At 45.5% G+C, this 14,630-nt stretch overlaps 1 protein-coding gene across 1 annotated transcript; it reads right to left on the minus strand.

Annotated features, from left to right (window-relative positions):
• Nucleotides 1-748: 748 nt before the first annotated feature.
• Nucleotides 749-13,378, minus strand: LOC139472207 (mucin-2-like). The gene is made up of 3 exons (XM_071254582.1): nucleotides 13,266-13,378; nucleotides 6,129-6,268; nucleotides 749-1,593 (listed from the first exon to the last, which is right to left on the minus strand). Exons 1-3 carry the CDS (start codon nucleotides 13,376-13,378, stop codon nucleotides 749-751), a joined length of 1,098 nt encoding a protein of 365 aa, XP_071110683.1.
• Between the last annotated feature and the right edge of the window lie 1,252 nt (nucleotides 13,379-14,630).

A 14,630-nucleotide genomic window follows, 5' to 3' on the forward strand; every position in this document is an offset into this window, starting at 1 on the left:
GTAATTAAAACTCACCATGTTCTCTATTTAGTGCTGTCTTCTTCAACATGGTGACTTATGCTGAATGTGACACAGGTTTATTCAAGCAAGTAACATATATGCGGAACTGGGGGTGATGTGTTTAGCTTACTGTACTCGGATAGGGAGCTGGCTAAGCTAGTCATTTTTGTTTGGATTTTATTGCTGCTCTTAAGCCAAACTGTGCACCCACGTACAGGTAATAGCTGTTGAATTATAGCTGTTATTTAAACAGAAATATAACGTTACTATAGAAGTCTATTGAAACACATTTGGTTGTATATAACCGGTACTCCAGTGCAATGCGGGGCGGTCGGGTAGCCTAGTGGTCAAAGTGTTCGCTCGTCACGCCGAAGATCCGGGTTCGATTCCCGACATGGCTACAATGTGTGAAGCCCATTTCTGGTGTCCCCCGCCGTGATATTGCTGGAATATTGCTAAAAGCGGCGTAAAACCATATTCATTCACTCACTCACTCCAGTGCAATGCTCGGGAAATTTCCCTGTCTAGAAGGATCTTGTTTGGTAATAAAACTGTCAGCAGGTCAGTAGAGTGTAATCATCAGACATTTCAAGAGTTCCTTACCTACTCCTCGGCTTGACACACGGCAGTATCATATAATAATAAACAAACAAATCTGATTCCTGGCCAGTAAAAAAGGAACTACGTTTGCATTAAAAACAAGAATTACCTTGAAAAATCTACAATCTGATCACAATTGGCCAGGTGTCTAGTGGACTGTGGCAGGCACAGGCTGTAAACGGAGCTGACAGAGCTGTGTGGTGACCGGGCTGTGTGGTGACAGAGCTGTGTGGTGACAGAGCTGTGTGGTGACAGAGCTGTGTGGTGACAGGGCTGTGTGGTGACAGGGCTGTGTGGTGACAGAGCTGTGTGGTGACAGAGCTGTGTGGTGACAGAGCTGCGTGGTGACAGGGCTGTGTGGTGACAGAGCTGTGTGGTGACAGAGCTGTGTGGTGACAGGGTTGTGTGGTGACAGAGCTGTGTGGTGACAGAGCTGTGTGGTGACAGGGCTGTGTGGTGACAGAGCTGTGTGGTGACAGGGCTGTGTGGTGACAGAGCTGTGTGGTGACAGGGCTGTGTGGTGACAGAGCTGTGTGGTGACAGAGTTGTGTGGTGACAGAGCTGTGTGGTGACAGAGCTGTGTGGTGACAGAGCTGCGTGGTGACAGAGCTGCGTGGTGACAGAGCTGTGTGGTGACAGAGCTGTGTGGTGACAGAGCTGTGTGGTGACAGGGCTGTGTGGTGACAGAGCTGTGTGGTGACAGAGCTGTGTGGTGACAGGGCTGTGTGGTGACAGGGCTGTGTGGTGACAGAGCTGTGCGGTGACAGGGCTGTGTGGTGACAGGGCTGTGTGGTGACAGAGCTGTGTGGTGACAGGGCTGTGTGGTGACAGGGCTGTGTGGTGACAGAGCTGTGTGGTGACAGGGTTGTGTGGTGACAGAGCTGTGCGGTGACAGGGCTGTGTGGTGACAGGGCTGTGTGGTGACAGAGCTGTGTGGTGACAGGGCTGTGTGGTGACAGGGCTGTGTGGTGACAGAGCTGTGTGGTGACAGGGCTGTGTGGTGACAGAGTTAAGGCATGGTGTACCAGACTGATTCATTTTCACATACGATCGGCAATATTCATAGGCCGTAATCGGCTGCACACACAACCACCTCAATCTATCCACCAAACCCCCACCCAAATCCACCCGTGATACGTGAGGAGGTTTGGCACCACGGCGTCACGTGTCAAGATGAGAACAACAGCGCCGTTTTGCGATTCCAAATCTGTCATATGAGCGCAGCACCTGTGTATGTATATCACCAGGCTACGTCCATTGCACGTGGTGGAATTGGACCGAATGACAAGTCAGACATACGTTCTTGGATAGATGCACCAGAAAATGGCGTAACGCCCTTCTCCGGGTCTGCACCACTCGTCATTTGTTGCAATGTGCCTACATCATTCAACAAAGCAAATGGCCTGGCACCACACCTACCGAAAGGGATTTGTTTGGAGCATCTCTATGACTGGTGTGTGTGTGTGTGTGTGTGTGTGTGTGTGTGTGTGTGTGTGTGTGTGTGTGGCCTAGTCGTCTAAGGCGCCGCGATTCGCTGTGCAGACTTGCGTCCCTTGGCCTCTCCAGAAACCTATGATCGTGGGTTCGAATCCCGGTTAGCCCCAATTATGTTTCTAGGTTTGTCAGCACCATACCCGTGCTCGTGGGTTTTACCGAAGTGGTAAACGTCTGATACCTGCATCACTTCGGGCTTTCCTCCCACATTAGGCTGACACGCCGTGATATAACTGTAATACTGTCATAGCGACTGATTTATGACTACCATTGTCTGCAGTACATTTGACTTCAAGGGCAATTTACCCTGTAGCCATGTCTCCATAACTTAATTGTCATTACGTTTTAGGCGCTAATCCCCGTTGTTAATCCTCACCAACATTTCATTGTATTTTGACTGTCAGTGAGGCTGGACTACCATATCACTTCCCTTTAACTACTGCTTTTTATAGTATGGCATTTATTGCCCTAATTGATCATCCCATGAACTGTGTTTGTTAATCACGCCCATATGTCCAAAGCAACGTCGTTGTCTCTTTGTCTGTCCATTGTTGTTCATTACTATATATGTGCTACCATTACACAGTTACTAGGGTGTTAGTCAGGCTTGGTATTCCGAGTGCTGGCATAGGGACGACCTCGAGCAGGATATGCTGCTCGTAGGAAACGCCCTGAGGTGAACTGGAGCTCCGTTCACCTCTAGTACGCCTGAGCTGGAAAGTCTGCTCATTGCTGTGTTTGTGTTGTCAGAGCAGGTATTCCGCTCATTGTGCAATTGTTGTTTATTGTTTACATGTTGTGCATAAAGCGTTCCGGGACAGTGATGTCGATTTTGTCCTTTATTCCCCCAAGAGCTAATTCCCCGTCAACATGCACGTTGACAATACTGTTAAAAGCGGCGTTAACTCCAACTCACTCACTCACTCTATGACTGGGGATATCTGAAAAAACTTGTGATGAAAACTGGAGATGAAAGAAATTTTAGATATCAAAGCAAATGTCAATATTGTAATTGCGAAAAAGTTGTATTATGTTACTTTTATATACTGAACAAAGATGGCTACGCTGTCCAAACGCTGCATCAGTTCGCCCAGGTGATGCAACGTTATTTCGGCACATTCGGCTATCCACGTGCTCGTCTCTCTACAGTCCAAAGACTTGAAGTCCAAAGTTGTTTTAATAAAACAGTCACCCCACTCCATTCTCATACCCTTCTCAGCTCTAGAAACCTGAGAGACGTGAGGGTTCCTTTAAGTCACTTGGGTTCCCTTGTAGAATTATAACTTCAACCTTACACCTAATTGTTTTTTCAGAGACGATACTTATGATAGTGTATGTCACAGGGAGCTTTGGGGTAGTCTAGTGGTTAGGCGTTCGCTAGTCATGTCGAAGACCCAGTTCGATTCCGCTAATGGGTACAACGTGTGAAACCCATCCCTCCCTCCCTCCCTTGTATTGCTTGAATATTGCTAAAAGCGGCGTAAAACAATACTCACTTGCTTCGGGACACCTGTCCTTGTAATGCACCGGCGCCACCTAGCGGCTGATGTAAGTTTCCCGCTGGGTGAGATTCCACGTGCGATGATGCCTCTTGCAGAGGTCATGTGGTCCTTGCAGCTACTGAGGTGTATTAAGGAAGTATCTTATCGAGGCATGGGCTTAAAATGCCAACTCTATGGTTGTATACTTGATGACACATTATGATCGGCGATAACCACGTGCTAAACGAACAAGTGGACTGAGTGAGCCGCAACAACGACAACCATGTTTAGACTATTTTGTCCAAGTCTCAAAAGTTTTTTTAAAGTATTTAAGTATTGTTGATAAGGTCTTGTGATCTCGTTATACACTGAAGTACACTTCAAGGTGACGTGGTGAGGTGAAATGGGGTTTAACGTCGCGTCCAAGATTTTTGCACTTATACAGCGACGTGGACCGCGGAGGCAAGACTGCACTGCAAGCCAAACAGGTTATCAGGCTGAAAGGTTATTAAATACATATTTCCACAATAGTGAGTTTTACACCACTTGAATGTCAGGGCGGGGGACACCAGAAATGGGCTTCACATATTGTACCCTTGTTGGGATTCGAACCCGGCGTGACGAGCCAGTGCTTTAACCACTAAGCTACCACACCACTCCTATTGCCATGATGTCAATCACTGGATTGTCTGGTCCAGACTCGATTATCTACAGACCGTCGTCATATAGCTGGAATATTGCTAAGTGCGGCATTAAACAACAAACAAACAAACAAACAAACAAACTCATATTTCCCCAATAATAATGTACGAAACAAGTACTGTGGATCACCCGACGTTGAACTATTCAAACACCAGTTCCAAACGTTTAAGGCACAAACTGAATCTTAAAAGTAACTAACATGCGTAAACATAAAATTTAATTAAAATATAATCATTAGTATCAATAAACCCGTGAAGATCCGGGTTAGAATTGATCTTCAGCAATCCATGCTTATCGTAAGGGCTATTGACGTGATCGGGTGGCAAACTACCAATAAATAACACGTTATGTTTGGTCGTTGGGACAGCGTTCGCTCGTCACACCCAAGGCCTGGGTTCGGTGGATGCAATGTGTGAAGCCAATGTTTGGTGTCCAAGTCGTCATATTGCTGAATATTGATAAACACGGCGTAAAACTATATTCACTTGTAATGTTTTAATATGAGCTGGACGCTCCTCAGGGCCTTGCTGCGGCCTATTTTCCCAATTCAGGCGACCCATGACGATCCGGGTTAGAACTGATCTTCAGTGACCCATGCTTAACGTAAGAGGCGACAAATTTGCGTGGGTCGATGCTCATGACATCAATCACTGGATTGGCTGATAGAGACTTTTAAAAAATTTTTTGTAGAGACTGATAGAGACTTATTTATTTACAGACTGTCGTCATATAGCTCGAATATTGCTGAATGCGGGGTTAAACAACAAACAAACAAAACCAGGTAAACGATTATTGCACTTCTATAACACAGTGACGTTCATGGTCATGACAATATCTGCTTTACCCGCCTCATTATTGTGTATTGACGTCATGAGCACGTTACCTGTTGTGAGAACACATTAATATAATGAATGTAATGCAGGCAGGGAAACAACAAGGACCATAATTTGACACGTCTTTCGTAAGACGCGACCGGGTATCGGACCACCGGCCTTCCGCTCTCCGGGCAGACGTTCTATCCACTAGACCACGGAGGCGTTGAAAAGTACGAAGTCAGATCGGTTAGGTGAGGTGAAATGGGGTTAAACGTCGCGTCCAAGATTATTGCACTTAAATAGCGACGTGCATGCATGTGTATGTGTGTGTGTGTGTGTGTGTGTGTGTGTGTGTGGCTGCTTGTACTAGTCCGGACTGATGCCGATGGTGCTAGCACACTGAGATACCATGCCGCAGTTTAACATGAATACCCCACTCTGACACAGTATACTGACTCCGAGCCGACCAGTCCTTGTTTTAGCCCCTTAATGCCGAGCGCCAGACAGGGTAACAACAAGTGCCATCTTTTAACGTCTTTTGGTATAACGCGGCTGGGGATCGAACCCCGGAGCTTCCGCTATCCGGGCGGACGCTCTACCATTAGATCAAGGAGGCGGTCCTAAGTCAGATCGGGTAACCATTTAACATGATCTCTTGTTAGTGAAACGACAGCAATAACTTGTGCCCGTCTAGTATAAAAATGGGACTGTGATTTGAGCACTAAATGCTCGTCGCACACGCCAATCAGCAAAAACACCAACTGCTGGTGCAGCGCTTTACATTGTCATCAGTCTCCTCAATGAACATAGCAGGTGCGCAGAGCCAGCCAGTATTCCACCAGCTCGCGCACTGCGCGTATTTGCACGTGCTACTTATGTTCTTGATGATATCTCATCTGACGTGGAATGCCTGCCTCATCGAGTGTGACAGTCACAATTGTGTTATGGCGCTTAGTATTCCCGTTTAACCTAACCAACGTGTTTTCATGTCATTGTAAGGCGACATCGGAATGCCAGCAAGAAGAACCCCGATTACGTGTGATGAGTGACTGTGTCGTTGCATCTGCAACCTGCCTCTCCCGCCCTCCCGGGCCCTTCTCGCGCGACAGTACTGCACACGCGGGGGATGACTTCCCCATCCTCTGGCTGCTGAAGCTGCTTCCACGACAGCACCGACTGCAACGTGTGGCTGCAGGAGATGACAGTTACACATCGTTTCAAGCCAATGTTAAATGCAGACGTGTACCGGAAATAGTGGGGTCTTCATCTGTATTTTTGTTAGGGCGGATCTGGGTTGATTCGTGTTGGGCCAATCCGCGCCATGCAGCATATCACTCTTCTCAATTATTAAACGCTTGCAGGAACCCTCAACCTCTACAGCATACATACGCTCAACACATGTTTTCAAGTTAACAATCACAAACAGACACGTCTGATGGCTTCTCCGGTAATGTCTGGGTAGGTAGTACTACCAGATCAAGACAGGTCTTACTACCGGCTCAACATTAGGCATTGACTAACATCTAGTCTCTGAAATGAACATATCTTGCAGAAAAAACCAGTTGTTAAATTAACGTAATAAAAATATAATAAAAAGGAGCCCAGAGACCACCTTTATTTTCAGAATGCATTAATCTAGACTAACCATTAAAAAGGAGCCCAGAGACCACCTTTATTTTCAGAATGCATTAATCTAGACTTACCAAACATTATAGACTTGTATGGGCTGTATTGGGTATATTTGTATCAGGGTCTGTAAGACAGACTACACTGGGCATTAAAATCGGGTAGAATCTTGTATTGTAATAAGTATTTTAGCATTGCGAAAAGTATATGACCGATAGTAATACCCGATATTGTTTTCTGTGATAATGGAGTGAAGTTTTAGGGATCTTTGTCATCACTTTTATTCTGTGTTATTATCTATAGAAAACTATTTTGTTCTAGCCGCGAATAGCTGCAATACGGCTGATGCGGCCTAAAGCAACATTTACCCACTCACTCACCCAATATTCAACTGGAAGTAATACCCTGAATTCAGGGTATTAGGTATTACCAGTTCAATATTGGGTATTAATATCACTCAATTCAGTGTATTACTACCAGTTCAATATTTGATAAGGGGGCACGGGTGGCCCAGTCGTCTAAAGCGCCGCCATTCGCTGTGCAGAGTTGCGTCCCTTGGGCACGCCAGAAACCTATGATTGTGGGTTCGAATCCTGGTTCGCCCCGATTATGTTTCTAGGTTTGTCAGCACCATACCCGTGCTCGTGGGTTTCATCGAACTGGTAAACGTCTAAGACCTGCATCACTTCGGGCTTTCCTCCCACATTAATCTGACACGCCGCGATTTAACTGGAATACTATTAAAAGCGGCGTTAAACCCAACTCACTCACTCAATATTTGATATACGTAACAACCGGTCACTTCAGGGCATTACTTTCAGTTCAAACCCGTGAAGATCCAGGTTATAATTAGTCGACTGCAACCCATGATTGTGGTAAGGGGCGACACGGGTGGTCAGGCTCGCTGACTTGGTTGATGCATGCCATCGTATTCCAATTGCATGGATCGATGCTCATGCTATCAATCACTGGATTGCCTGGTCCAGATTCGATTAATTACATACCGCCGTCATAGAGCTGGAGTGAGTGAGTATGGTTTTACGCCACTTTTAGACATATTCCAGCATTATCACGGCGGGGGACACCAGAATTGGGCTTCATACATTTTACCCATGTTGGAATCGAACCCGGGTCTTCGGCGTGACGAGCGAATGCTTTAACCACTAGGCTACCCGACCACCCCCATAGAGCTGGAATATTGCTGAGTGCGGCGTTAAATAAACACACAAACAAAAACTTCCAGTTCATTTTTTGGGTAGTGCGAATGGCCCATACACTTCTCCTATCGTACTTGTATACGCTATCACGCATGTTTAAAGACATTTACGACAGGTAAACGATTGCGGTGTCGGAGCGAGAGACGACACACTTCTCAGCGGCACCCTTCAAACCACCCGGAGATTGCCTTACGTGAGTGAAGTGTTGTACAATACTCGGTACCCGCCACGCGCAGGTGTCTTACTTCAGGGTAGCTTCACAAGACACGCATTGTCTTCTCTCCAGGCGCTGACAGACGAAGTCTTTAACCTCTCCTGACCTCCCACAAAAAACGGTGTTGGCCGGGCGTTAAAACGATCATCAAATTACATCTAATAACTCAATAAATAACCCCAACTGCAGTTATCTCCCTCCTAATAAAGCGCCTCATTCTGTAAATGACCGCGATTATTTAACAGGGTGATGCAAGCTAGTGTTCAATAGCCCAACAATTCTCATGGAGAATGTTTTACCTGTGTCTTGGAAAGTTGGGATTAGCCAATCAAACACCATGATATCTGATCTGGCACTTCTTGTGGGGATCAAAGACAAGAAGAGCGTGTTTTCAATTATCTTAGGAATCGAATCGCTCCTGCATCAGCTGCATGCACCTTTTTGTCACGGAAATTGTTAAAATAGTTTTCAGACAAAAAAGCCACGTTCTCAATAGTGCGATACATCTAACATGCCTAGACTAGTATGATCATTGATTCAACTAAATGCAGTATTTGCCAAAACGCGAACGCCAATTTACCTCTCCTGACACAAAGAGATGGGTTTTTTGTAGGATTGGACAAAAAAACGGTGAAAGGTGATATTTGAGCATGGGAAGTTGACTGGATCACAACGCAGGCCTGCGGATAAATACAGAGAACTTTCGTCTTACACAATAAACCAATGTCTTTCTAAGCAGAAATGATAAGCTAGTTTTTTTTAACCTTTGATATTTTTTGGCTCAAACAGATCTCATATGAACGAAACTTTAATGTTTTGCGGAAATGTCTTTGAAAATTGTTTGCCATTTCCCTGTTTTTTTAGAAAATATTGTTAGTACACATTGCCGCTGTTGTTTCCGCCTACTAAATCCCAATCTTAGACAAAATCCATAATGTCTTAAGTGACGCGATTAGCTCATCATACAACACAAGATTTGCCCGATCTATTTATGTTGTTGTTGTTGTTTGTTTGTTTGTTGTTTAACGTCGCTCATATATTCCAGCTATACGACGGCGGTCTGTAAATCATCGAGTTTGGACCAGACAAGCCAGTGATTGACAACCTGAGCATCGATCTACACAATTGGGATACGATGACATGCACCAACCAAGTCAGCGAGCCTGACTACCCGATCCCGTTAGTCGCTTCTTACGACAAGCATAGGGAAGGATCCGTTTTCACACAAGCATGCATGTTTTCTTCTCCTAGGTTCAAACATATGGATCGTGGTAAAGTTGAATGAGTAAAGTTTTACGCCGCTTTCAGCACTAACACAAGGGGATGATATTAGACAAAGGAAAGGTTTCACGTTTAGTGTCTATGCGGGGAATTGGGTGGTCGAAAACGCAGTAACCGCTAGGCTATCAACCCGGGTGCCATTGTACAAAGCGATCTTAGCGCTAAGGTGATCGTAACTCCCATACCTTAACATAGACTAGTGAGTGAGTATGGTTTTACGCCGCTTTTAGACATATTCCAGCAATATCACGGCGGGGGACACCAGAAATGGGCTTCACACATTGTACCCATGTCGGGAATCGAACCCGGGTCTTCGGCGTAACGAGCGAACGCTTTAACCACTAGGCTACCCGACCGCCCCTAACATAGACTAACGACAGTCGTAGGGCTAAGGTTGTTTTGAACACCCTGCCTTTAAAAGTCGTCGTTGGCAGCATCAGGATCTAGAATGGAATGCCACTTCTTAAAGGTGGTAGGACATCCTACAAAACGTGGAAATAATAAAATCTGTTACGCTAGCCAGAATGAATATGTTTGTTTGTTGTTTAACGCAGCACTCAGCAATATTCCAGCTATATGACGGCGGTCTGTAAATAATCGAGTTTGGACCAGACAACCCAGTGATTGATATCAGAAGCATCGATCCACGTAATTGGAATACGATGACATGAATCAACCAAGTCAGCGAACCTGACTACCCGATCCCGTTAGTCGCCTCTTACGACAAGCATGGTCGCCTTTTACGGCAAGAATGGCTTGCTGAAGACCTATTCTACCCCAGATCTTCACGGGACCAGAGTGAATATGACAAAATGGAGAAAAAACATTACTAGGGAGACTGGAGATAGTCTGATATAAATGAAGTGAGTGAGTGAGTGAGTGAGTGAGCTGGGTTTGACGCCGCTTTCAACAGTATTCCAGATATATTAGGCTTGTTGTGGGAGGAAAGCTAGAAGTGATGCAGGCCTCATATGCACATTATTAGGTAAAACTCACGAACACGGCTATAGTGCTGATAAAACACGAAAGATAATCACTCTGAAAAGCTATTTGCGGTACCTTAGGCAACTGGGCCACCCGTGCCCCTCGCTATCAGAGGTCTATTATAACCGTACTGACAATCGTGTAATTATACATCAAATACGTCACCAAATCAATGGTTGTGCCTATCCCTAGTCTTAAATGCGTCATGAAATTAATGGGAGAAGTCGTATCTTTAAAACCTTAAACACTATCTCATAAATTGGAAAACATCAATAATCTTAAATAACACTGAAACATGGAGTCGTGACAATGCGTTTGAATATTAGCGTGTTCTCTTCTCACAAACTTCGGTACTCGGTAGACAATTTCATTGTTGTATAATAATTAGATTTCTGAAAGAAACTTGTTTCAAAACATCACCGACTAAATTTGATATTTTATGCACAAAATGTGTTCTGCTAAGAATATGAAACTAGACAGCAAAACCTGCATTGTGCAACTACCCCATCGACAGATAAAGGCTGCTTTCATAAAATAATATGGCCAGACAGATTGACTGTGGAAACACACAAATTCAATTTCAGTTCTGAAATATCAAAGTATAAAACGGCTTTGAAATGAGTGGTTGGTGCAGTAGAGGGGGCTAGTTCCACCAGTGCACCTTCCATGCTGTAAACCATACATCCGTCATGTGTATGTATGTGTGTATGTATGTGCGGGCGTGCGTGCGTATGTATGCATGCATGCATGCATCTGTGTGTGTATGGATATGTGTGTGTCTCTGTGTGTGTATGCATGTGTGTATGTATGTGCGAATGTGTATGTATGCGTGTGTCTGTGCGTGCGTGCGTGCGTGCATTTATGTATTACTTATTATTTAATGATATTTATCCACAGATGATCAACTGTGGCCGAGCTGTATTAACTAAATACAGGCATTCATATGTCGTGTGTTGTGTACACGTTATAGTGAGGGTATCACACAGCCGTTTCTATTGAGTGATAGGGGAATGACGGTGTGTGTACATGTTAAGGTGTTCCAGAGTGGCCTGTTTTGTCGGAAGGAGAAACAAGTGCGTATTGTCTACACGTTATACTGAGGATACCCAAGAGCGGCCTGGTGTGAGGGTAGACTGATGCGTGTTGTGTACACGTTATAGTGAGGGTATCACACAGCTGTTTCTATTGAGCGGAAGGGGAATGATGCGCATGTGTGTTCATGTTATACTGAGGGTATTTCAGAGCGGAATGGTTTGTGGGAAGGGGAGCGTAGTGTGTACACGTTATACTGAGGGTGTTCACACCGAGATGTATTAAGAAGAGACCGCGTGTTGTGTGTACACGCTATACAGAGGGTGTTTCACTCCGAGCTGTATTGAGAGACCGCGTGCTGTACGTACATGTACACGCTATACTGAGGGTGTTTCAGTCCGAGCTGTATTGAGGAGAGACCGCGCGTTGTGTGTACACGCTATAGTGAGGGTGTTTCACTCCGACCTGTATTGAGGAGAGACCGCGTGTTGTGAGTACACGCTATACTGAGGGTGTTTCACTCCGACCTGTATTGAGGCGAGACCGCGTGTTGTGAGTACACGCTATACTGAGGGTGTTTCACTCCGACCTGTATTGAGGAGAGACCGCGCGTGTGAGTACACGTTCTACTGAGGGTACTGACGTGTTGTATGAATACGTCCTGATGATACACAGTTAGCAATTTGCTCTTCTTACACATGTGCGTATCGCCCTTACAATTGTGCATCATTAAAACATTCAAAACAGCAGTCTGGCATCGCTTGTCCCAGGTACTCCAGCACCGCCTGCTTAAACAGGACATACGTTCAAACAGTGTGAAGAGGAGGGCAATAAGGAGATAAATCATATATTTCGGGTCTCCGTCTACAATCTCCAGGGTTAGCATATCAACACTGTAGATCCCTGGATTATCGCATAACACGTTGTCACCATGGGTTGTGTCACAAACGGGATTCCATACTTGCCGTACATCGTCCCCTTGCAATCGATTGGTGTCCGTTTTGTTTTAATTTGAAGCTATGCGTGTAACAGTGCCGGCCAGTTCTCTTACTCAATTATACTCATGCGACTTGTCCTCAAATTGAATTATGTGAGGCTTGCGATGGTGTGTCCTAACGTATGCAGATGGCTGGGGGGGGGGGGGGGGGGTGGGGGGGGTGGGGGGGTGGGGGGTGGGGGGGGGGGGAGCGGGAGCGGGAGGGGGGGGGGAGATACGTTACACCGGGATTTAGGGGGCGCGGTTGTTGGGAGTTGAGAGAGGGGACGAAAGAATTTGAAATTGAACTTTATAAGATAAGGTCGATATGGAACATGTTCATTTGAAATTCTAGTGTGATGCTCAGTAGGTGTTATACAATACAACGGCTGTTGTCTAACACTCTCTTTCCTCTCTTCCTTTCTCTCTCTCACGCTCTCTCTCCCTCTCTTTCTCTCTCACACTGTCTGTCCCTCCCTCATTCTCGCTTTCTCTCGGTATCTCGGCCTCTCTCTCTCTCTCTCTCTCTCTCTCTCTCTCTCTCTCTCATCTCTGCGACCCATCTCTCCTCTCCATCTCTTCCATCACTCCCTCTCTCCTCCATCCCTGGCGGTGTGTGTGTGTGTGTGCGTGTGCGTGCGTGCGTGTTTGTGTGAACCCCTCCATATCTTTCCATCACCTCCCCCCCCCCCCAGTACATTCTTCCTCCCCTCTCACTAAATCCTTCTTTCCGTCTCCGTTGCTGATTAAATATCACATATATCAGCTATGGTATTCTCTGCCTGTCTCGCTCGCTCGTTCACATTTCTCTGTCTCTCTGTGCCACCTCCATATCTCTCTCACCCTCTCTGCCTCTCCATCACCCTCTTCTCTCCATTCCTGTTATTTCTCCACGCCAACTGCTGAAGGCCTGCCTTGCCGCCGTGGCACAACAGAGCCAGTTCGCAACAGTCCATTCATTCATTCGCTAGCGTCTGTACCAATTACCTACACATCCAGGCATTATACCTACGGCCCCTCCCACCAACACTGACGGCCACACACCCTGCACACACACACACACACACACACACACACACACACACACACACACACACACACACACACACACACACACACACACACACACACACACACACACACACACACACACACCGGCAAAATCAACACCATGCATTGTGTTTTCTTCACCTTAATAGCTACAAAATAATGTTATCAAGTTTCACGTATGCCATAAATCCGTTTCGAGAACAAGAAAGAATCATAATGATTTTAACACATGCAGTAAAGCTAGGCTGTAAAGTACATGTATTATGCCTATGTTGACGGAGGCTTATCTTGGTCAGAACGTACCGGCGTTTTACGTAGACTATAGAAAACACACACACACAATGACTGCCCCACAGCGAGAGTTATAGCCTCTTCAATATCGATGACAATAATCTCCAGCAAACAGCTGGTCGTTTACGCTCCGTTTGCAATTTTATCAAAAACGTTCAATAAATTACGGCGGTGTTGGTTTGACAGTTAAGACAAGCTTTGATCGCTGGCATGGCGATGCGGTCGGTGGTAGTGTCAGTGTTGTCAATCCAGCTTCGTTATGAACAATTTATGTGTGGAAATAGGCTTCCGTGACATGACTGTATAACATGAGAACGTAACACACCAATAGATATATATTAGCCTGATTCAGACAAATGTGCCTTCAGATATCAAACAGCAATCCATCATAACGATTAATACGCCAGAACGATCTCGTAAAGTGTCTGGAGAGGTTTTTTTTATTCGGGCTTGCTTAAAACAGCCCAACAGCTTTGTAAACAAACATAAACACACGATGTAAGACAGGCTGTGTACATCTACGTCTTCAACAACGTCAGCTGGGACGCCAATCAACGACACATGGTGCTCTGCTGTCATCATCCACTCGGACTTAGGGTCCACGACACACGTGCAATATACATGCCTAATGAACCTCACAAGCGCACTCCGAGGACACGAAATCTTCGATAAACAACATCAGTTCTGTTCAAACATGTCAGACTATTATATTCAATCGATCTGTTTCGATAAATTTAAGCAAACGTTTGGCCTCTGTCTGCCTGGCCCATTCATCAGGATATCAAAGCACCAAATAGAAAACCGTTAATTTCATATTTGTTGCTAAGAGGTAATAAATCGTAATAGCAAATATGTGCTAGCAGAGTT

Source organism: Haliotis cracherodii, unplaced genomic scaffold (genome assembly GCF_022045235.1).
Source record: "Haliotis cracherodii isolate W230 unplaced genomic scaffold, xgHalCrac1.p SCAF_24, whole genome shotgun sequence".
In the NCBI taxonomy this organism is placed as follows: domain Eukaryota; kingdom Metazoa; phylum Mollusca; class Gastropoda; order Lepetellida; family Haliotidae; genus Haliotis; species Haliotis cracherodii.